We start from the raw sequence: 22965 nt of genomic DNA on the forward strand, positions 1-22965 counted from the left end.
GTCTGGCTGTGGGTCATGCCAGTGTCCCTGACCTGGGACTGGGCTCGAGCACAGTGCCCAGGCCCCATTTCCTGAGGGGGAGTCCGTCCCTAGCACTCAGCCCTGTCCCCTCCCAGCCCAGGCTGAGCACAGCGCTGTCCCTGTGTCCCTGCAGGCGGCCCTGGGGTCCCACGTCACAGCCACGCCGAAGCCAGGCCAAGGGGCACAGGATGCTTGCAAGGGTCCGGCGCACGACCCGCTGCGGGGGGGAGACGAGGATGGTACAGGGGGCAGAGAAGATGGAGTAGCTTCCGACCCAGATGCTTTAATTGACCCGCTCCCCATGAGGCTGGGGCTGTGCTGTGGTCTGGGCCATGGTGACATGCAGTGCTGGCTATAGCTGTCCTCACCACACAAAACTTCTGCTCTAATAAACTATCGGGATGCACTCCTAGTAGGGAAGGAGGGCATCCCACCTACAGGCCCCGAGAACTGCCCCGGAGACGGGCGACTAAAAGGCAAGGTTTGGTCCTTGGAAAAGTGTACAATGCCGCAGGAGTCCTGCCGGGAGCCACCCTGCACTACATTCTGAGGGGTCCCTGAATCACTGCTGGGTGGGGCACGGGGCAGGTGGCAGAGTCTGGGCTTCCAGGGACAATGGGTCACACCCAGGGGAGGGAGCAGACGCCCAGCCTCTCGGCCTAGCCCATGTCACAGGGCCCCATGTCACAGCCCTAGTGGAGTGGTGGCCCTGCCTGCGTGAGGTACCTAGCACCTGGGCTGGGGCCACCTGCGCTGCCCCTGGCAGTGAAACCTCCCCGGTCGGCCCTCTCCTTGGGGGAGTTCCTCCTTACAGGATCTGGGACCCGAAAGGGAGAGTTTCTGGGGAGGGGAAGGGAAGGTCAAGCACCTTTCACAGTCAGCCCAACAAAGGGGAAGCCACCACAGTGAGCGGTCCCCCACCAGCGTGCTGGCACCCCAGCTGCCATGTCTAGGACAGCGAGGTGATGTTGGAACGTCCGCCAGGGGGCGCCATGATCTTCTGGGCCGTGCGTCTGGCGATGTGGTCATCGGCCTGCGACCCTGCAGAAAAGGTGGGGAGTGGGCGGGGGCAGGGGTCACACACAGGATGCGTCCCAAAGGCCAGGGCTGCAGAGTCCACACCCACCCGCACCACAGGGGCCCTGATGCCCCGGGATGGCCATGGCGGGTAGACTGGGTGACCAGGCAGGGGACTGGAGGTCAGAGGTGACCCTCTCTGGGAAGCCCATCCACAGCATGGGCTAGGCCAGTGCTGCCTGGTCCCTCCGATGGGTAGGGGGCCACCCTGCACACAGGCTGCATTTCAAAGGGGACCATCCCCTGGCCCTGTGGCCCCAGGAGGCAAGCAGGGATTGCCATCACCTCCTGAGAGGATGACACAAGACATCAGGGGTGGATTGGCTCCCACCCTAGGGCTGGAGAGACAGAGGGAAGGTCTGGCTGTAGCCTGCAGGGACAGCCTGGGGCTCAGTGCTTCTGGAGGAATGTGTCACAGCTGGAAGCACAGCCAAGACAGTCTCCAGAGGCCCGCATCCTTCGGCAGCCTGCCAATGGGCCACCTGAGCCCTCCGAGGCCTCAGGAGTGTACCTGAGTGCCCACACGTATGCCTCACACATGACTCAGGCTGGGGCTGGACACCCACACGATGCTCGTGCCAGGCAGAGGCTGGGAGTCCTGTGCCCCCCCTGGGATGTGACAGCCCCTCTTCTGTACGGCTGATTCAAGGTTGGGGCGCCACAGCCCGCCCCCCCCACGCAGATGCTGGGGCAGGAAGGGACTTCACCGCGGGCCTCACACACCTGGCCGCCCCCCCACCCCAGGGCAATAGGAAACCCTGCCCTGGTTGGCCACCTTCCATCTGCAGGCACAGGTGGGCAGGGCCTCAGCCTTCCCGCCCTCACCTACAGGGAGTACCCCCAGGCCCAGCTCACCAGACAGGCTGAACCCCGACTGGTGCAGGTTGCGCACCGCTGGCACCGAGATCTTCCCCGGGCAGGACACACGCGCCTGGGTGCCACCCCCTGGCTTGGCGGGCACCATCACCTCGTGGACTGGCCCATCATACAGTCCTCGGGGCACGCCGTGGATCTCCGCCAGCTGCAGGCCAAGGGGGCCGGGCATGAGGGATGTGAGCCACCCTGCAGCTGGAGGGCAGGGGGTCCCCTACCCCAGAGCCTGGCCCTCTCTGCTCTGTCAGCCTCTCCGGAGGCTAAGAAGCTCCCGGACTCCCCGCCAAAGAGACATCCACCCTGCGTGCACAGACATCCACTTCCCTCCCCTTCTCCCTCCCTCACACACGTGTGCACACCCACCTCCCTTTGCTCAGACAAGTGGCCCCACAGAGGAGGCCACTGTTTGGAATTGGAAACTAGCCCCAACAGTGTCTGCCTCGTCAGGAACCACCGTCATGCAGTGCAGCCCACTCCAGCCCTGTTACAAGAGGCCCTGGGGGGGCCCTGAAAATGTCCCCCAAAGTCAGAGGCATTCCCAATAGTCACTGCGGTGGATAAACGGCCCACAGATCAAAGCCCAACGTCCAGACGTGCAGCTGGCACCTCCCTCAGGATCGTGGTTTAGACCCAGGAATGCACGGCTCAGCCATGGGGGCTTCTGACTAAATCATGCCCCAGGGGTCATCCCAGGCAGAGGTGCAGGGACAGTGTGGGTGTCACGTCCCAAAGACTCAGGTCACCCCATTGCTGTCATCTGTCTGTGCCTCAGATGTCACCTCTACCTGGCTGTATGTGAAGCTGGGTCAGCCCCGGACGCTACCCCTTGGGCATGAGAGGAAAGCCTATGACCTGGACCCTGCCTGTCAACCTGCTTGGATGGACGGAGGTGGTGCGGTGTCCTCAGTCAGCCTGGGGGCAGCTGCGGGGACCCTGACAGCCTGTTGGAGCAGATGCAGCTCCTTCCCCATAGAGGGGACCCGTGTCGGCCCGCCCCAGTGCAGAGATCCTTCTAGTGTGGGAGCGCGTCTGAGTGTGCGTGTGAGCACGTGTGTGCGTGAGCACGTGTGAGCACGTGTGTGCGTGTGAGCACGTGTGTGTGAGCACTGTGCGTGTGGGCATGTGTGTGCGTGTGAGCATGTGTGCGCGTGTGTGCGTGTGAGCGCGTGTGTGCGTGTGAGCTCGTGTGCGCGTGTGAGCACGTGTGTGCGTGTGAGCACGTGTGTGTGAGCACTGTGCGTGTGGGCATGTGTGTGCGTGTGGGCATGTGTGTGCGTGTGAGCACGTGTGTGCGTGTGAGCACGTGTGTGTGAGCACTGTGTGCGTGTGGGCATGTGTGTGTGAGCACGTGTGTGCGTGTGAGCACGTGTGTGTGGGCATGTGTGTGCGTGTGAGCACATGTGTGTGTGGGCATGTGTGTGCGTGTGAGCACGTGTGTGTGAGCACGTGTGCGTGTGAGCTCGTGTGCGCGTGTGAGCACGTGTGTGCGTGTGAGCACGTGTGTGTGAGCACTGTGCGTGTGGGCATGTGTGGGCATGTGTGTGCGTGTGAGCACGTGTGTGCGTGTGAGCACGTGTGTGTGAGCACTGTGTGCGTGTGGGCATGTGTGTGTGAGCACGTGTGTGCGTGTGAGCACGTGTGTGTGGGCATGTGTGTGCGTGTGAGCACATGTGTGTGTGGGCATGTGTGTGCGTGTGAGCACGTGTGTGTGAGCACGTGTGCGTGTGAGCATGTGTGTGCGTGTGGGCATGTGTGTGCGTGTGAGCATGTGTGTGTGTGAGCACGTGTGTGCGTGTGAGCGCGTGTGAGCGTGTGAGCATGTGTGTGCGTGTGAGCATGTGTGTGCGAACCAGAGGCGCCTGGAGCATCCATCATCACATGCAGGGTTGTGAGAAGAGAAGGTGAAGACGCAGAAGAGTGCTCACAGCACCAAAGTTCACAAGAACCGGTGTGAAAAGTGCACACCTGGCAGGTTTGGCAACAAACCTGTTCACAACACCCTGAAAGGGAGGGTCTCTGCTTCGTTCTTATGGCAGTTTACTTAGGGAGGTGGCCACTGGTGACGCTTTCTTTCCCCTCTGCACAGTCTACAGCCACCATGGGCTACTGGAACCAAAGCCTGCAGAGCCCCCCGAGACCCCACCAACAGAGCAGGTCCAGACAGGGGACAAAGCTCCTGGACACGGGGACGGCCCCGGAACTCCCGCCTCCCCGCCCCCCACCCCGGCCAGGCCGTACCCTGTTGCGTGCCTTTATCCTCTTGTACACGAAGTCCGGGAACGTCTTCCGAGGAATGAATCGGCCGGCCCCGGGGGTGACAAACATGTTCCCGTCCTCCAGCACAACCCTGCCCTGGCTGATGACGACTGTGGGGACTCCTCGGCACTCGACGCCTTCGAAAACATTGTACTCCACGTTCTGGGGACACAGGGACAAGGGTCCACACCATCCCACAGCACCCCATGGGGGGCCGGGGGGCCTGGGGATCTGACACAGGCCCTTGGCTGGGCCAGAGCACAGAAGGAGGTGGCCTCAACCTCTGGCGCCAATTCCTGGGGCCATTTCTTAGGACAAAGGGCACGTGGACAAGCCTGCAGGGGGCTACGTGACCCACACTGCAGTCTCTGGACAGACGTCCCGGCCTGGTGTCCTAGTGCCACCCCTGGAGCCCCGGGAAGGCTGCCAGGTCTCCAAGCCCCGACCCTGCCCCGACCTGCGCAGGCCTGGCTTCGCTCACCAGGTTGTGGCTCTTGGCAGAGATGATCTTTGTGGCCTTGGGGTTCCACAGAACCAGGTCAGCATCCGAGCCCACAGCCACTCGCCCCTTCCTTGGGTAAAAGTTGAAGATTTTGGCTGCATTTGTACTGGTCACAGCGACAAACTCATTCTCGTCCATTTTCCCCGAGGCCTGAGAAGCAAGAAGCCAAGCTGAGGGAAGGGGACGCCTTTCCTGACATCTGGTCTCAGGCTCTGTGGGGACAGTGGCACCCCGCCCCCCAGGCAGCGAGCAGTGTCAGACCCACCCCCCAGGGCGCCCGTCAATGGGTCCCTCTCAGCCAGCCTGCCGGTGGGACCCTTCCTGCGGACAAGGCGTGGCCTCTGTGCTCACTTTGTGGGTAAAGAAACGGAGAAGCTTCCACATCTGTGTCCCCTAAGGGATGTGACTGTCTCCCTGGTGGCCAGGAGGCCTGGGAAGCAGGGCAGCGAGGGGAGCCGGGGTCAGGACCTCGGCCCAGGGTGGCGCTCAGGGCTGGGGTGGGGGCAGGGGGGACAGGGGATGCCCAACAGGGCCGAGATCTCAGGAGTTCTGGGGACACCACTCGCACCGCAGAGCGAAATGCCACCAGGAAGGAGCCCAGGGAGGGCTTGGCTGTCCATGGCTGAGGGGCGTCCTCTGGGGGCACCAGAACCGGTGTGTGAGGTTCCCTGGATGGCCAGGCTGGGGATCGACAGCCTGGGGCCCACGCACTGACTCTGTCCCACGCTGTGCATTTCCTGGGCGGGCGGCTTCCTGACCCGTGCGGGGTGCACAGCAGCCCAGGTCTTGGTGCTCACCACACACTTCTCCCACACCACCGACATGCGCTCCTCCACGCCGTTTGTGCCCTCGGGGATAAGGGTGAAGTTGTCTTTGCCAACAGCCTTCTGGGCGGTGCTGAAGGTGCAGTGGGCACTGCCGGTCACCTGCAGATCCCCGCTGAGAACAAGCTGGGGTCAGGGAACCCAGACGGGCCTGGCCGATCAGCTTCACCCCCACCAGGGCCAGCGCAGCCCACAGGGGCTAGAGGCGGGCTGTGAGGGCAGCGCTGGGCAGAGCCCAGCCTCAGGGTAGGGGGTGCGGGGCGCAGATCAGTATGGACGGGAGGGGCCTGAAGCTGCTGGCAGGCCAAGGTTGTAGTGGGGCGTGGAGCACTCGGGCCACCCTGGGGACCCCCAAGCAGCTCCTTACCTGGACAGCAGGGAGGTGAGGTGGTCTGCAGTGGTGGGGTCCGGGTTGATGGGGGGTGAAGTGACAAAGGCCGCAGCCTTTGCCCAGTTCTTGCTCCAGTAGTGCGAGCCGTCAGTGCCCAGGCTGGCGGTGATGGGCTCCCCGAACACGACCGCCCCTGCAGCGAGGCCCATGACACAGCTGCCCCCAGGACCCGGGCAGGGTGGAGGCTGGCACTGCACTGCTGACACCCCCCAACTGCCCCTTGATTTCCCTGGACAGCCTGTCCCCCTCTTCGGGGGCACCTGGCACTGGGCAGGTAGGGGGGGTCCTCTCCATACCCACTCTCTCACACCCCCTGCTGGAAATCAGGCCTGCTGGGCACTCCACTGGCCACAGGCTGGAGTGAGACCCCATCAACTCACTGCCCAGCCCCTGCCCACCCCATGCCTGGCCATGGACTGTCTGCAGGGACTCGGCTTCTTCTCAGTGACCCACTTCCTCCTCCAGCTACATGGGTGCTCTGTGAGCAGAAGGCACCCCAGCCCTCAGGATGTGCACCCCAGCTCCTGGATGCATGGAGGTGCCCAGCGGACAGTAATGTGGGGCTCCCGGTGGGGGTCAGCTGGGCAAGGTTCCCCCCACCCCACAGTTGTCATTCACATCTGTGAAAACAAGGCCAAGAGGCCCCACTTTCTGCTTCAAGGACCCTGGTAAGCAGTTGCTGCTCCAACAAGATGGGGGACCCCCCCAGCTGCACAGGGACTCCCACAAGCCACACAGCCACAGCCCTAGAGTCCCCACGATGAGGGGTTAGGCATGGAGGTGGGCTGCTTCCCAGGAAGGCCTGTCCTGCTCTGAGCCTCAGTTAAGCCAGCTGAGTTCCTGGGAGGCCGAAAACGTGATCCCAACCCCCTCAGACCCTCCCCAGCGTCGGGGTCCGGGCCCAGCACTCACCCCTGCGCTTGGCAAGGGCCACCACGTCGGCCGCACTCTTGCTCATCACTTTGGTGACGTACAGGGGACAGTTGGCCTGCTTGGCTACAGTGACAGCACGGTACACAGCTTCGGCCTCCACCTGGGGACAGGGACACTCAGGCCACGAGAGGGCCCTGGGCTCCTGACCAGTGTGGGCACAGGATGCCAGACCCTGTGCCCGAGGGGGCACCTTGGGCGGGTGAGGACCCCAGCCTGGGGCCAGGTGCCCAGGATCAGGGCTGACCCATGCCATTCCCAGGACCTGCCCACACCGCCTTCTCAGCCTCGAGTACTGGACTGAGTGACCAGTGGTCACAGGGGACAGCTGTCTGGTGGGGGAAGGGCCCAGGATTCACACCTCCCAGATGAGGGCAGCGTGACCACAGCCCTGCCTGGGCATTAGAGCCGGGACCCAGCCCCAGAGGGAGGTGACATCTGGGGCGCAGCCAGTGCTGGCGTGGGCTCACTCAGCAGGCACAGCTCCTACCTCCTCGGGGCGGCTGAGCACGTGACCCTCAGGGCCGGTGACACCAAGCTCCAGCAGCCGCTTCTGCTCCTAAAGAAACGACAGGATGTCAGTGCAGCAGGCCTGGGAGCCCCAGCCGGGTGTGACCGCCACTGCCTGGGAGCCCCAGCCGGTGTGACCGCCACTGCCTGGGAGCCCCAGCCGGGTGTGACCGCCACTGCCTGGGAGCCCCAGCCGGGTGTGACCGCCACTGCCGGGGAGCCCCAGCCGGGTGTGAGCGCCACTGCCTGGGAGCCCCAGCCGGGTGTGACCGCCACTGCCTGGGAGCCCCGGCCGGGTGTGAGCGCCACTGCCTGGGAGCCCCGGCCGGGTGTGAGTGCCACTGCCTGGGAGCCCCGGCCGGGTGTGAGTGCCACTGCCTGGGAGCCCCGGCCGGGTGTGAGCGCCACTGCCTGGGAGCCCCGGCTGGGTGTGAGCGCCACTGCCGGGGAGCCCCGGCCGGGTGTGAGTGCCACTGCCTGGGAGCCCCAGAGTCCCCAACCAGAGAACTCAGATGGAGGAGGGGAGGACATTGCAGGAGTGACTGCAGCTCCTAGAACTACAGATGAGGCGATGGGACTTGGAGAGGGAAGGCCTGGCCCAAGGTCACAGAGCTCCTGGCTGACAGGGCCAAGACGACCGCACCGCCTTGCCCACTGCGCTGGGTGTGCACTGGGGGCTCTGCACAGCCTCAGCGGGTGGACGGCACCTTCCGCAAGCACGCTCGCCCTTGCATGTCCATGCCAGAGCATCCCTCTTGTGTAAAGACAACACAGATGCCAGGCTGTGGCGTGGACAATGGGGGGAAGGCAGAGCCCCGTGGACCCCACAACAAGACTCCCCAGCACGGCCGGTCCAGTGCCTGTACGTTGAGCTCGACCACGGAGACACACACAGCGCCGAAGGCCTGCAGCTGAGTGGACAGACAAGGACCCGGGAACCCAACGTGCCCGTCCCCAAGTGTCGCCCCTTCCTGTTGAACTTGGGAGGGGGACAGCCAGATGCCCTAGGATGGTTCTTTGCGGGTCTGGGATATCGGGGAGGTGGGCTTGGGGGCGGGGTGTGATCTCCCTCCAGGCCCCTGCGCCCTCCTAGAGGCCCTGCGTCACGGGGGCGCAGGGACCACCAGAGGCGTGAGGAGGGAAATGCCAAGTGCGGGGCCGAGGCCACGGGCATCCCAGCTCACAACCCAGGGCCCGAGGGGAGGAGCAGTGGGCGGGCTCGGCATCCTCAGGACCAGCACCGCCTGCGGTGTGACTGGAGGACAGGCCACCGCTCCCACACATGTGCTCACTGGTCAGAAGGAACAAAACAAGGGTCCAGCTCCCAGCGGGGCCTCAGTCTACGGGGGTGGGACGCAGTGGGAAACCCCAGTCTCGGTCACCCCCATGAAGCCACGTCTTGTTTCGGGGAAGCATTGATAAGAATTGATGATTACGGAAAAATCTGTTCCTGCGAAAAGTTCCCCAGGCTCCCCTAAGCCCCTGCTGGCTTGACCTCTGACCCTGGGCCCGCAATTTACTAAATGCATTCAATATGGGCTCCCTCCGGGTCTGCGGGGTTCAGTGCTCATCACAGGTGTCCCGCGGCCACCCCGCCCCCGGCAGCCCCCACACCTCGTCCACTATGTCCCCATTCTCCGCGTGCACTTGGGCCACAGCTCCCAGGTCCCGGATGGTACTGAACAGCTCGTACATCTGGGGAGAGAGTGCGGCCGTGTGGAGCAGCGTCTCCCGGCAGCAGCCCAAGAGACACCTGCGGTCCCTGCACAGGGCACTCACCTGGCTGTCGGTGCACTGACACCTGTCCTTGTATGCCATGAAGACCAGGAAGGAGTTCACGCCTGGAAGACAGGAAGAAGGGCCTGGTGCTCGGCCATCACTGAGGGGGGCGCCTGGGGGGCCTCCACTGCTCCCCCATTTCCAGGGGGCCCAGGGTGGGCAGCCCTCCCCGATGCTGCCTCTCTCGGGCACCCGCCCCACCTACACTCACTGATAAGCCGGCAATCAGGATGGGTGGGCCCAGCTCCACCCCCTACCTGCTCCCAACTGTTCCCCGCAGTGAACACAGGTGAGAAGCCTCACAAGCGCCTCAGTAATGCTAACCCCTCTCTAACTTCATCTAACTTCCATGAGAGCCACTATGAAACTCAGATGTGGTTTCAGCTTCAGGACTTTTGATGAAAACAGCTTAACCCTGCTGATAGCACAGGCAGCCTCAGGTTTCAGGTTTTATCGCTGAGGTTTCAATGCATTCTCCCTCTGCAGATTCTAGGAAAACGCATAGCGCTGTCCTTCCCCCAGGGCCAGGAGAAGAGACCACAGCGGGAGCTGCGACCGCTGCGTCTCTGGGGAGAACAGCTACAGGCTACGTCCCCCAGACGCGGGAGGCAGGCGGTCTCTTGGTCTAGATCCTTCAGAAGTAGACTCGACCCTCAAGTGACTCTTGTCCAACTTCCCTCAATTCCTGGCCACCTGCCCTGGGGTCAGACGGAGGCAGAGTCCAGCGCCCGGGGCCGGGGGAGGGGGCTTCCCACTGGCAACCAGGAAAGCCCAGCTCCGAGCCACCCGCCCTCCGGCCGCCCCTCGGCCTGGCCGCAGGACCAGCGCTCACCCTTATCCTTGACCAGGGCCTCCAGCTCCTCCCTGACACCCTCGTGCCAGCGGGGGATGTCCACGTGCAGAGAGTAGTCGCAGCAGGCCTCGCTGTCCGCTCGCTCCCGCCACTGCTCGTAGGCTGCCAGCAGGCTCACGCCCGCGTCAGGAAACACGTGGTCCACTGTGGGGGGCAGTGCGGTCAGCAGAGGCCTCCACCCCTACCCAGCGGTCACTGTGGGAGGCAGTGCGGTCAGCAGAGGCACCGACCCCAACCCCACGGTCACTGTGGGGGGCAGCGCGGTCAGCAGAGGGCCCCACCCCAACCTCGCGGTCACTGTGGGGGGCAGTGCGGTCAGCAGAGGGCCCACCCTGTCCTGCAGTCACTGGGAATCACCCTGGGCTCCAAGGAGGATGGATTTCATGTTTCCAAGAGATCAGAAAGCACATTTGAGCAAAGCAGAGGCGTGGCCACGGGCACCCAAGCTGGGGGCTGATGCTGCGATGAGACTGCCCATTGGTTCTGCCCACAGAGGCACTTCCTGCCCCACCTCCCAGACTCCCTCTAAGCAGAGAAAGTCCAGGTCCAAGCCACCCCACACCCAATGGACACGTCACCTCCAGAGAAACATGAGTGGCAGCTGAAGGCCGTAACGCCCAGCCCAGGTCTCCACCTGAACCGGGTACACCTGAGGGGTAGGTGGTGCTGTACAGGGTGCTGGACCCGGGAGCTGCGCCGGAATGGCGCGTGGGGTGTGACTGCACACACCTTGAATAGTGCCGCCCCATCATGTGGAGAAACAGGTACACAAAGCCATGGTGCAGCCACCCTGCCATGCCAACCATCCTCACGTCCTCTCCTGGGTGAGGGCAAGACGAGGGTGGCCAGCAGAAGGCACGCGCCTCCTCCAGCACCCCCCCATGCGGGGTCTCTGTGCTTCCACAGTTCAGAACAAGAACCCAGGACCCCATGGGAGCACGTGCCTGTCCCACTGTAAAGGCTGTTCACAGCTCCAACCTGGGGCTGGCAGATGGAGGAAGCAGATGGCTCAACAGAAGCCAGCCTTGTGCCTGTAGCATCTCTCCATCCTCATAGTGACCTCACAGCTTTCTGATGCCTTGGCGCTGGCACGAGCAGGTGACATCAACCACGAAGGTGTCCTGACTGGCTGGGGCCACCAGTGACCAGCATGAGCAATGGCTTGAAATGACCAGTCTTCTGAGTCAAACTAAAGATGGACCACTGTGGGTTTTCTTCACTTCCTGATTGAGTAAACCAAACCAGGCCATGATTTTGGCAATGGCTAAATGTCACTTGTGAAGCAGTCCAGAGTCCTTAGATGGCAGTAGTGACAGCATTTACTGAGCACTCACCATGCACAAGGTACCACAAAGCACAAGCTCGCTCAGACCTCACAGCCTCCAAAGGAGGGAGTTCCTCTCCTGCCTCACAGGTTAGGAGAGTGACTTCTAAAAGTAAACTCAGGTCACGCGGCCAGAGCACAGTGCAGCCAGGGTCCAGCTAGCTTTGTGAGGCAGGTCTGCACCACAGTGGGGACGTGTGCACTGGGCACTGAGGGAACCGGTTCAAGGCCGAGAGGGGGGCTGGGCCTGGTGCCTCACCCTCACCTCTATGTCCTGTGCCTACCTCGAGCAAGTTTATCGCACAAGCTATCAAATGGGGCTTCTCCTCTGAGCTCAGGGGGTGCCAAGGAGAGAACATGAGCTGAAGCCTGGCACCGAGCCAGCACTAAAGAAACAGTGATGCTGGTGGCTGCCGGCTGCCGGCAAGTATTTTGTTGCCTTTAATGCTTCTTGACACAGGCGGGACTTTCTGCACACCAGTCTTGGTGGGAGGTTCAGGGACAAACATGTCTGACATTTCAGATGGTTCAACCCCGCTGCTTCTCCAAAGCATTGGGTTTTCAAACCTAGTCCTTTGCCAGCCCCTGGCTTCCCAGGAAATAACAAATAACTGGGCACACATCCATTTGCCCCCATGGAAATCTCAGGAATGTTCCAGAGCTGGCACAATGGCTCGGGATGAGAAACAGGATGTGGACAGGGAAGGTACTCCAGGTTGGGGGTTATCAGGCTGAGGAAGCTAGAGGGGAAATAGGACTGACAAAAACCCCACTGGGCAAAACTCTTCCTGCGACACACACATCTGGCTAGAGGACCAAGGTTGGGGACGGACGCTGCCCAACCTGGGGACACTCACATATCATGGTGGTCCCTCCGGCGAGGGCTGCCTTGGTGCCCTGGCAGAAGTCGTCGGCTGGGGTCATGCCCAGCACGGGCATCTGCAGCCTGGTGTGGACGTCGATTCCACCTGGCAGGACCATCAGGCCGTGGGCATCAATCGTTCTGATGCCCCCAGGGACGATGAGATTTTCTCCAATTTGTCTGGAAGCAACAAAAAGAGACGCCGCTGGTTAGGAAGTGCAGCTCAGAACACGAACAGGCTCCCCGGCAACACGGAGAAGCTGGGAAGTGTGCGTTTGGTCTCTGGTGCTTGGAAGAGGGTCACGCAGCCAGGACTTAGCGGAACCCCTGTGGACTGTCAGAGAGCAGGGCACCCTGTGAAGTGACCCAAGACGCCCAGCGTGGCGTGTCCAGCCCGTGCCACGCAGCTGCTCTTGTGGTGCCCACTGTGGTGTCCACTTGCCCTTGACTGACGAGTGGCCAGAGCTGCCTGACACAGACGAGCAGAGAAGCTGCATAGCAGGTGTGCTCAGTAAGTAGTTACTCGGCAGCTCCTGGGAGCCCGGGTTGTGCCACAGCCAGGACGACACCAGAACTGTGCCAGGTGTATCGTCGCTGAAGGCCTGAGCTAGAGCTATTTCCAGGGAATGAGGGTTTGGGAAAGGAAACCATTTACGTGGATTTCACCCGAGAGGAAACCTCCCAGACCACGTGTAAGCAGTGTGCACACTTACGACCTGGGAAGGGACTTCAGGCAGCAACTTACTTGATCAAACCGTCTTCCACGTACAGGTCCGCGTAGAAGGACTGGTCATCATTCACGACCTTCCCACCTTTGATCAGAAGGCGGTCACTCTATTGCAAACAAAGAGAATGGATACGTTTTCTCCAAACTGAGTTACCCAACATCTCAGTACAGCTGCTCACTCTGGATTTATGACTGAAACATTCGGGCACAGTCTGTACACACAAAACCCGACACAAAAGCCAGCAGCATTCACTGTCCCCAAGGACCCCCAAAGGCAGCTGCAGAGGAGGCAGCCCTGCCCCACCCCTAAGGATCCGCCCCCACAGCCCATGCGCGCGCACACGCCCTCCCAGCCCTTCTTCCATAGGGAATTGCCTCCGAGAAATTACACACTTGGCTATCACTGTGACAAACAAGAACAGAAAGAGTGTGACATGATGGCTGAGGAGGGAGGTGTGGCTGCTTCAAGGACAGAGAGGGCCTGGCTTTGCGGGGTTGATGCTGGAGGCGACACAGCCAGGGGCAGTTCCAGGCAGGAAACCCCTCACACAAAGGCCTTGAGGCAGGAGAGAGCTTGAGGCGATAGAGGACAAGAGGAATCTGGGGGCTGGAACCTTCCAGGGGGAGGGGGGAGAGGCCCAGGAGTAGGGGAGGGTGAGATATGCTTGGCTTGGGGGGTCAATGGGCTGCCACTGGGGGCCTACAGCAGGGGTTGGACAGGTGTTTTAAAGAGATCAAGTTGGCTTTGCACAGAACAGAGATTGTGGTGTCCAGTGATGGGGATGGGGCCATCACCTGAGCGGTTTCTGAGGTTGCCCTGGTGACATGAGGGGCCTTGGGCCAGGGTTACCTGGCTGATGAGAGAGGGACCCAGAGAGGTTGGGAGTTGGGCAGCAGGAGCTGCTGATGGAGAGGCCATGGGGTGAAGGTGCAGGAGGGCATCTGGTGGCCACCGGGTGGGGGCAGGGGGCACCCCAAGTGGGTGAGCAAAGCATGAACAAGGAGGCCAGTTCTCCACGGGTCACACCCATGGCATGGAGCTGGGGCACCGGGCAGGAGCTGAGCCAATGCTTGGCAGCCATAAATCCTTCAAAGCATCGCATCACACGTCTGGATGAAGAGGTGGGCAGAAAGTGGGTGTCGCGTGATGGGCGTCGGGTGATGGTCTGACCCCGGGGAGAATAATGGAGAAAAACATGAAAAAGAAGCAGAAGAGCCGAGTGGAGAGCGATGCAGATGAGGGCACAAGTCGGCCGCACTTCTCCTGCCATCGTCTTGTTTGAGCCTCAGGGCTTTCTGTGGCTCCACCAGGTAGGAAAGACGGCGGCACTTCATGGGAGGTCGGGGCCTGGTGCCCACCCTGGCTCTGTAGGTACCATCAGCCTGATGCCAGGAGGACCAGGCCACAAGGGGTGGTTAGTAAGAACACGAAGAGGCTACCAAGAAGGTAAATAATTCATGACGTGTGAGCCCATTACATTATTCTCTATTCTTACACCTCACTGCTTGGGGCCGACCCTGTCGGTTAAAGGTAAAACCACCACAAAAGGGCTGACACACTGCGCCCTGTCAAATGCAGGCCTGTCTGTAAACAGCCAGGAGCTAAGAATGGTTTTACAGTTTATGTTGGTTGAAAAACATTTTAAAAAATGATATTTCGTGCCTCATAAAAATGATATGAAATTCACATTTCAGTGTCCACGGCTGAAGTTTTATTGGAACATGGTCACGCCCAAAACGCTGACAATATCCCTGTCTGGCCCATTGACAGACGTTTGCCGACTCCTACCCAGCTCCCCTGGGTCTCATCACAATTACCCACACTGCGCAGCTTCTGCAGCAGTGTTTGACCTGCCTTCCCTTGTGGTATCCCCACTCCCAGTGGACCAGCGGGTCCTCAGATCAGACCAAGGGACACCAGCCAGAAGAGGTCTTCAGGGAAGAGACCTGTGCCCTGTGTCCCCTGCTCTCCACCCCACCCCCGCTCCCATCAGGACGAGACTAAAGTCTGGCTTCGCCCGCTCACCACCCCCTGCACACACAAGACCCTGGGGCCAGTCTTCAGTTGGGGCCTCGTCCTGTGCGAAGGAGAGGGGCTCCTTCCTCCTTGAGAATCTCAGGAAGTGAGCGGCAACCTCAGGGACCCCACCGCCCTCCCACAGAGGCCAAATTCAGAGTTGGGTCTGAGAGCCCCACCACCGTCCAGCTGGAGCCCAGGCTCCTCCCTCCCTCCCCTCCTCCCTCCGAGGACTCCCAGAGCCTGGAGTGGCGGCTTTGTCTCCTGGCTGAGCTGCGAGGACGATCTGACCTCCCGCACCAGTGCGTGTGGCTGTGGGGGGGTCTCCTCCCCCAGCCTCAGTCCTGACGCTGCCAAAGTGCCGGCTCGGCGACTAGTGACCTCGCCTCCCCTGGGATCTCCGAACCCCAGATCCACGGAGGGGTTCGGGCCACCAGGGACTCCAGCGAGCGGCAGGGGTTGAGTCGCTTTGTCTGGGAACAAGAGCTCCGGGCGCGGCAGCACAGCCTGGGGGTGCGGGCGGCCTGGAGAACGGGCAGCGCACGGAGAAGCATCTCGGCGCCCGGAGTCCAGGCCGGCGGTGCCAACAAAGGGCCACGTCCGCCCACCGACCCCGAGGCGGAGTCCAGTATCAGGTCCACCGCCTCGCCGCCAGGCCACCGCGAACAGGAATGGGTTCCTGCGCTGTAAGGAACAGGGCCCGCCCTCCCTGGGCGCAGAGGAGGCCCCAGGAAGCCGCCCGGGCCCTGGGCCTGTGCGTCCGGCTCTGAAGGTGGTCGGCGCGGCGCTCGCGGGGATCCCCGACCCCCGGCTACGGCGCGGGAAGGGCCAGCGCCCGGGCAGGGAGAGCACGGGGGCCGCACCCGGGGGGCAGGGGGCCCGGCGCGGGACAGGAGGGTCCACCCCGGAGCCTGGAGGGCAGGCCCCTCCTGGGCAGTGGGCAGGGGGCGCGGGGCCGGGAGCGGGTCTCACCGTGATCCGAGGGATGCTCTTCTTGCCCTGGAAGGACATCCTCCTCCTCGGGCGGCCCGCGCGGCCTGGCTCGGGCGAGTCGGGCCTGGGGGTCCAGGTCAGGGGCCACGCGGGCTGGAGGGGTAACGCTCAGCCCGGCGTGGACGCGGGGGCTCGGGCGTCCGAGCACTAGAGCACCAGGCCGCGCGGCTCGCGCTCCCGGCCCCGCCCTCGGCCAGGCCCCGCCCCCGGCCCGCGGCTGCTTATTCGCATCAAGCCCCGCCCCCGCTGAGCTCAGTCCCCTCCCCGCCGCCGCTGCCTCAACTCCCCAGCCCCAGGCCACAGTAGTGGCCACAGGCCGGGACCGCGCGGACCGGCAGACGCGCTGGGTTCAGAGGGGAAGAGGGTGGCAACTGGTCCTGACCAGTGTGTGTGCGGAGTCTGCGCCCCGGAAAGGAGGGTGGGAGAGGTCAGGAAACGTCTTGCCAGACCAGCCACGGGCCCACGGCCAACTCTCTGGTGACCCGAAGCGCCCAAAGCCGCGGGAATGGAACCCAATCTCAAAGTCCAGGCCCAGGACTTTCGCTCCGGGAGACGAACTCGTCCAGGGTGTCTCCAGCCAAAGCCCAACTCCTTCGAGAAAGCCCGAGCCGGGATCTGCGCGCCGGCTCCCGCACTGGCCCCGGAACCCGGTGGTGGAGACACCGCCCTGCAAGGCTGCTCCACCGCCCGCGCGAAGCTTGGGGCAGGAGGAAGGGGACAAGTCGGAGACACACACACACACAGATAGACGGTGACAACAAGACCGAGACACAGAGAAAGACACAGCTACTCAGAGCCCAGGACAGACCAGAGACCCAGAACCAGAGCAGAAGAAGCCCAGACTGCCAGTGGGGTGGGGGTGGAGGGTGTGTGTGTCTGAACGCAGGACACAGAAGTCCCAGCGGCAGAATCAGGTACAGACAGGCCCCACCACAAGCCGCTCAGAGGAGCTGGGGGCTTAGGAAGAGGACACGCCCTCAGCCTACCCCGGCGACCTCCCGACTTGGGTGTGTGGAACCTCAGGGAGTCCCGGCCCGCGTCCCCTAGCGCCGGCCCCGCTGGCCGTGTCCTCTTGCCTGTGGCCACTACCTGCTGTGGGCAGTGGGCCTGGGCCGCTTGCGTCGCTCTCGGACACATGCTGGCCATCCCCGCTTGGCTCACTGCATTCCCCCGGGTCGCTGCGTGTCCCCCAGCCCGAGGGCCCCTGCAGCTGCCGCTCAGCGCATCCAGCTGCAGCGGCGTCCTCCACACAGCGGAAGACCCCCCACCAGGTTTGGGCCAGGCGCGGGAGCTCCCTGCGTCCATAGTCCCCAGGCACGTGGGCAGAGGCTCCGGGGGCTCCTGTGGCCGGCGTGCGGCCATGGCGGGAGCCGGCGAGGGGCAGCGGTTTTCCGGAGCCTCCTGCGGCAGGACAGGGCGGACCCGGGCTTGGTGCTCTCCCCGCGCGCGCCGCAAGCCCACTCCTCAGCCCCGCGAACGCCGCGCGGGGCTGGTGCTGTCCGCGCAGCGAGTGCTGAACCCGCCGAGCCTGGCGGGTTCTGTCCCAGCAAAGCGCCGCAGCTCGCCCGTCGCGCCTGGGTCTCGCCTCGCCTCGCGCTAGCTGGATCCGCTGAAAGGTTGAGCGAGGAGCACACACAGGGAAAACCACGGTCTATCGGAACTCCAGGTGCGTGTCCGGCCCCGTGGGAGATCCCACGCCAGGTGGGAGGCTCTGACTGGGAACGTTTGGCAAGTCGGGAGGGTGGGGGTGGGGGTTCACCCAGGCGGACTGCTCCTGGCGGGCTTTGCGGAGTTCAAGGTGTTGGGGTCAGATGACGCAGGGGGACTCTCAGCTCCCCCTGGGTCACAGGGTGATGCAGCCTTTCTGTGGAGCTCTGCAGGTTGATTTTAAAGGAAAAGATAGTCCAACCTTTGCATTCTGTTAGCGCAGCCCTCATTGCAGGGCATAAGTTCAGACAGTGAGAGTCGCTCACTGCAGGACACGAGAATGTGACTGAGGACCCCGTGCAACATAAGCAGTTGGCAGAGCTAAACCAGACCCGCCCCTCCCCCGCTCCTCTTCTGGTTTCCACCCCCAAAGTGCTCAATAAAACACCTTTCACTCACCTGTGTGGGATGGTCTGCAATGCAAATCTGCTGCCAAGTGTTCTTACTCATTCTCAGAAATTCTTCCGCTTTTCTAAATTATCTGAATTTTCTCTCCTGGGGCTCATTTGATGAACCGCTACGGGAGGAGGCCTCCTGGGAGCTGCCCTGGCAGGTGCGGCGGGCGCCTCTGAGTCTGTCCTCCAGGTGCCGTTCTGTGATTTGAGATGAGGCTGCAGGTGAGAGGCCTGCCGCCCCTGCCCTGTGGGGAGAAGGCCCATGGTCTTTCCGAGAATAGTCTCAGAACCCAGAAGTGGGTAACATAGCCAGACTTTAACACCTCGTGAGGAGAACACTGATATGCTAAGATTTATAACAATGTTTTATTAAAACTGTACAATAAATTACAAATGCATAAAAATTCTCTGGTACATATCATAGGAATCACAATACAAAAATATGTATAAAACTTTGTAATTGGTCGCCATACAAACCTACTGCAGGCCTGTGAACACTGCTTAGCACTGAACAGAGCATCACGTTTAGAATGTGGTTATTGAGGAGATTTTTCAAAGAGCGCAAACACTGGCTGGCACAGTGCCATGAGGAAACAAGTCCTGATTCGTTGTTGCATAAATGTACAATAAAGCTTTTAAAAAATACACAGTAAACAAATATATGATTTGATATATATATTTACAACTTGATTTCCTGAGCCATAACGTAAATCCATTACTGTGTTAAAACACACAGGCCACCTTAAGGTCGATGATGGGGTGATGGTAAATGCAGGTTCACGTAACAATGCCTCAAGCCCATTCCGGGCACCCCTCCTTCCTGACTTCAGGGCTGGTGCTCACAAGCCGTGTAAGGCACTCGGGTCCCGCACTGACGGGGCACTTGAGAGAAGAGCCACTAGGCCGTGGGAAGGAGGGGCACACACATCTGTGCAACAAGGAGGCTGCGATCACGTGGATGTCTGGTTTAGACAAACGAGCCGACGCTGTTTTGGGGCCGTGCACACAGTGTGATCGATGTGTCGTGCATACGTGTCATGTCTTGGATACAGAGTAAGACTTGTGGCAACATTTCAGTTCCGTCCTCTTGATGCATTGGGAAGTGATGCATTTACACAGACAAGAGCCCGCTGGCCTTGAATAAACAGTATATTCTAGGATTTAGAGAATGCACCTTATTTAAAATACTTGATTTCTTCAGATGCTCGCTGGCCCAGCAGGAATCAGTGAAAAATGCTCCTATTTACCCCTCTTGGGCAAAATCCCAACCCAGAAATGCTGAATTTTGTAATCAGATGAAACGTCAGGTGCCCATACACAAGACGAAAAACAATGATATCTAAAGGAAAAAATGGACATTGTGACTCAGCGTGCGCTTTCAGGAATACGCAGGGAGGCAAATGCAGGTTGGTGCCTGGGATGTTATTTCAAACACTCACGAGCCTTTTTCCCTTTGCTATGTACGTACATTTTACATGTAGTAACAAGGTCACGAGCACATTCACACGCTTCTCTTTCCTGCACAGTGTCCCTTAAAGTTACGAGCTGTGCTTCAGAGTTTCTGGTGGGTGGGGAGGCCACATGAATGACTTGGGACGCCTGTACAACATGCACAACCGTGACAATCCAAGGAAACAGGGCTGAGTCCAGGTTTCAGATGCGTATCTTCAGATCCTGAGTGGCCGCCTGCACAGCTGCGGTTCCCATGCTGGAGCACACGGGGTGAGAGCCCCCCCAAAGGGGCGCGTGGGACTGCGGGGCGTTCCTGGGGGCCTGCGTCATGCAGACCTCACACTTGGAGCTGGAGTTCATCCGTAACTCCGTGGCGGCTTTTATTAATGCAAGACTATCATTTGCCATCTGCTTCTGAGGACAACAGATGTACCAAGAGGATGCAGTCGTTAGAATGAGATAAAACGGCAAACAGAAGATTGAACGAGGTTTCTGACGAGGGACACAAACCTGGCATGCGGCTCAGCAGAGAAGCAGTGAAGCGGCCCCTGTCTTGTCCGCGTGACCAGGTGAGCATGGCTCTAGTGACAACAGAGGATGGGTCCTTCTTGGACAAGTGTGAGTGAAAAAGGGGTTGTCCTGCAGAAATCCTGCACCCACCTAGGAAAGGACATGTGTCTGATTCTATAGGCGTCTCCTGATTTCAACCTCGGGACTCAAGCCTGGTCCGCCTGCCACTGTCGTCCGCACCGGAGTTGAATATTTCTCCCAATACAAATGTAAAATGAGCCTAACGCTTGCAGACAGCAGTCACCCCTGCCTCCAGCCTCTCGGGGATGCAGTTTGTTTTCTGTTACACAATGTTGTGTGTCATGTTCTCACCTGGCTGCACAGCTAACTGCCCAGCATGTCAACTTCTATGTGCCCCAAAGAGCTGAAATGCTGTGCATGGTCTTCCAGTTGGACACACGTGCATGTGTGCACACACACACACCCCTGTCACTTCAGCACTGAGAGCAACGACCTTACACCACCACGGTGTGAGGCCCACACAAGAGCTGGACGTCGAGTGGCATTGGTGCTGTGTGGCTCCCCTGGGCTGTGGGTCCGAGCTCGGCAGGAGTGGAAATCACACTAAAACTAGCTTCACCAACATGCTCTTTCCTCTGAAAAAGAGAGCAAACAAAAGCTTCGTTTCAGTGTGGGACATCCGGGGCACTCGTGGGGAGACTTTCAGTGGGGAACGCCTGAAGGAACACCACGGGGGGTGTCACGGGCGAGGGTGCTGACCCCACAGGCTGGCACCTGGGCAGACTGTGGTGGCTCCATGCCGGCCAGGTGCCACATCTGTGCCTCCACCAGAGAATGCAAAGGGCCCCTCCTGGGAGGTCCTGGGGCCACAAAGATGAGTCTGTGCGCCCCACGCACAAAGCTCTGTGCAGAAGTGGCCTCAGCTGCCTGTGTTTCTCCCATTTGCATTTCCTCTCATAGAAAGGGGCCTCTGTTAGGTACTAACTCTCCCTTATTACATTTTATGTTTTTCATGTTTGGAACAAGTCAGGAAGGAGCTGCTCAGATTCCTTCTAACAAGGAGGGTGAGCTGGGTCAGCCCTGGGGTGGCAGCAGTGACAGTAGGGTGGTGGGGTCAGAAGTGGTGAGGGGTGGGGGCCCAGGGGTCACAGACATGACAAAGTCCACAAGTTCTAATCGGGGAGAGGCTAGAGAGGGCTTGGGGGTGGGTTTCGGTATTTTCACCTAACATCTAAGTAAGAGGACAGTCCCTGAAGCAGAGCCTGTGGACAGACTATTGCCCTGTGATGGGTACTGAGAACCAAGGTCCCGCTCTTCATTTTGGAGAGTGAGACGATGGTGTCATTTTTACATTGAGCTGCACTGAGGAGAGGTGACAATGGCTGGGAGTAAGTTGATGACCAAAGCCATGAAATGGGCTCATTTCACAGCACCAATGTGAACTTAGGATGGACAAGAGGACCAGAGGCGTCTAGCTGGACCACGGCCAGGCTGGCAGCTGGGCTGTGGTTACATTGGTGCCCAGCCCAACCAGCAGCCCGAGGACATCAGAACCTCGTTAAAAGCTGTGGAAGCCAAACTCCCGCCAGTGACACATACGAACGCCATCATGCATATGGATCAGGAGACGACATTCTGCTTTCTGTCACAAGAGGGCCCAGCAACAGGCCCTGCCGGCTGTTTGTGTGAGGAATTCCTGCCGGGATCCCCACTGTTGGGAAACAGGAAGTTGCTACACAGGAGACAAGCAGCCCCTGCCTGGATCAGAACCAAGGGCAGGTGGTGAGCACCACGGGAGACCCACATCCCGCTTCTGTTCCAGAAACACACATACCGCAGCTAAGCCTGGGACCCACACAGGTGGGCCGGCTGAAGTCCAGGTGGGCAGAGCCCCATCCCACAGACACTTGGCCCGCATCTCTGCTCTCTGCCCCCAGACACCGCCCCTACTTCACTTCGTGTTCCAGAACCCCCAAAATAACCCACACAAAGAGGAATCATCAGTTTACAGCACGACGGAGAATGGACTAAAACAGATCCTTCCCAAGGCAGCTCTGTTTGAGAAACTGTAGCCAAACATTTTCAAACCAAACAGAAAAAAATGGCAACAATGAAACCTGTTGGGTCTCTTCCCCCAAAGCTTTGATTTGGGGGGAACATCAAGAACAAGATGCCCTCACTCAGACCCCCCTTACCTTCCTCCCTCGTAGCTCTCCACAGGGTCTTTCCATCAGCCTACAGACAGTGCCTGGGCTACAATCAATTGCTCCCTGCCCTATGCCATCTGTGACGTCCCTTCTCCCCAGCTCTCTCGGAGGAGAGCCTGTGGGGTTCACACACAGGCTGGGATGGTCCCCTCCATTCCAAGGCGGTCCACACTCACACTGTGCCCTGCCCGGGACTGGTCCTCCTGGTCTAACTCTGCAGCTGCCTAGTAAACATGTAAAAAAGGCAGCAGCTGCTTGTATGAAGCAGGTTGCGGGTGAGGACGTTACCCTAGGGCTCTGGATGCTGCACGAGGAGATTTTGTGTGTCGACCTGACTGGGCCACGGGGTGCCCAGACGTTTGCCAAGCACGATGCTGGGTGTGTCTGTGACTGAGTTTCTGGGTGACAGTCACACCTGAAGCAGTAGACTGAGTGAGGCAGGTGGCCCTCCCCCACACGGTGGGCTGCGCCCAATCAGTTGATTGTCTGACTAGAACAAAAGGCAGAATAAGAGGGAAAACTTCCTTCCTGACCCCTGAACTGGGACATTGGTCTTCCCCTCAGATTTGGACTGAAACATGGGCTCTTCCTGGGTCTCCAGCCTGTGGCTTTCAAACAGAAATCTACACCATCAGCTTCCTGGTTCACAGGCCTCTGGACGTGGACTGGACGACACACAGGCTCTCCTGGGTCTCCAGCTGCTGACTGAAGGCCTCTGGACTTCTCAGTTTCCA

General features: G+C 60.4%; 2 protein-coding genes across 16 annotated transcripts in view; both read right to left on the reverse strand.

Annotated features, from left to right (window-relative positions):
• Nucleotides 1–284: 284 nt before the first annotated feature.
• On the reverse strand, nt 285–16158 carry DPYSL4 (dihydropyrimidinase like 4). Its single transcript, XM_019728294.3, has 14 exons — nt 15919–16158; nt 12948–13036; nt 12198–12382; nt 9996–10160; nt 9164–9225; nt 8999–9079; nt 7365–7433; nt 6857–6977; nt 5921–6077; nt 5527–5668; nt 4709–4879; nt 4210–4389; nt 1954–2119; nt 285–1062 (listed from the first exon to the last, which is right to left on the reverse strand). The coding sequence occupies exons 1-14, from the start codon at nt 15955–15957 to the stop codon at nt 971–973; spliced, it is 1719 nt and encodes a 572-aa protein (XP_019583853.2). The 5' UTR covers nt 15958–16158; the 3' UTR covers nt 285–970.
• Nucleotides 16159–18388: 2230 nt separating this feature from the next.
• Nucleotides 18389–22965, reverse strand: part of JAKMIP3 (Janus kinase and microtubule interacting protein 3) — a 77281-nt gene continuing 72704 nt past the window's right edge. For 14 of the 15 annotated variants that reach the window (XR_016018835.1, XR_016018846.1, XR_016018844.1 and 11 more), the window contains one exon: nt 18389–20659. The gene's annotated coding sequence lies outside the window, so the exon portion shown is untranslated. The remainder of the gene's footprint in view (nt 20660–22965) is intronic. The other variant, XR_016018837.1, reaches the window with a different exon arrangement.

The sequence above is a fragment of the Rhinolophus sinicus genome, chromosome 15 (genome assembly GCF_057876585.1).
Source record: "Rhinolophus sinicus isolate RSI-liver-muscle chromosome 15, RSI-T2T, whole genome shotgun sequence".
NCBI classification, from domain to species: Eukaryota; Metazoa; Chordata; class Mammalia; order Chiroptera; family Rhinolophidae; genus Rhinolophus; species Rhinolophus sinicus.

Excerpts from the sequence above, each read along its gene's own strand:
- DPYSL4 (XM_019728294.3), bottom strand. The coding sequence starts at position 15,957 with ATGTCCTTCCAGGGCAAGAAGAGCATCCCTCGGATCACG. Across the intron at positions 10,161-12,197 it reads CGGAGGGACCACCATGATAT|TGGACCACGTGTTTCCTGAC; the intron begins GTGAGTGTCCCC and ends TGCCCCCCACAG. Across the intron at positions 7,434-8,998 it reads ATGGGGACATAGTGGACGAG|GAGCAGAAGCGGCTGCTGGA; the intron begins GTGTGGGGGCTG and ends TCGTTTCTTTAG.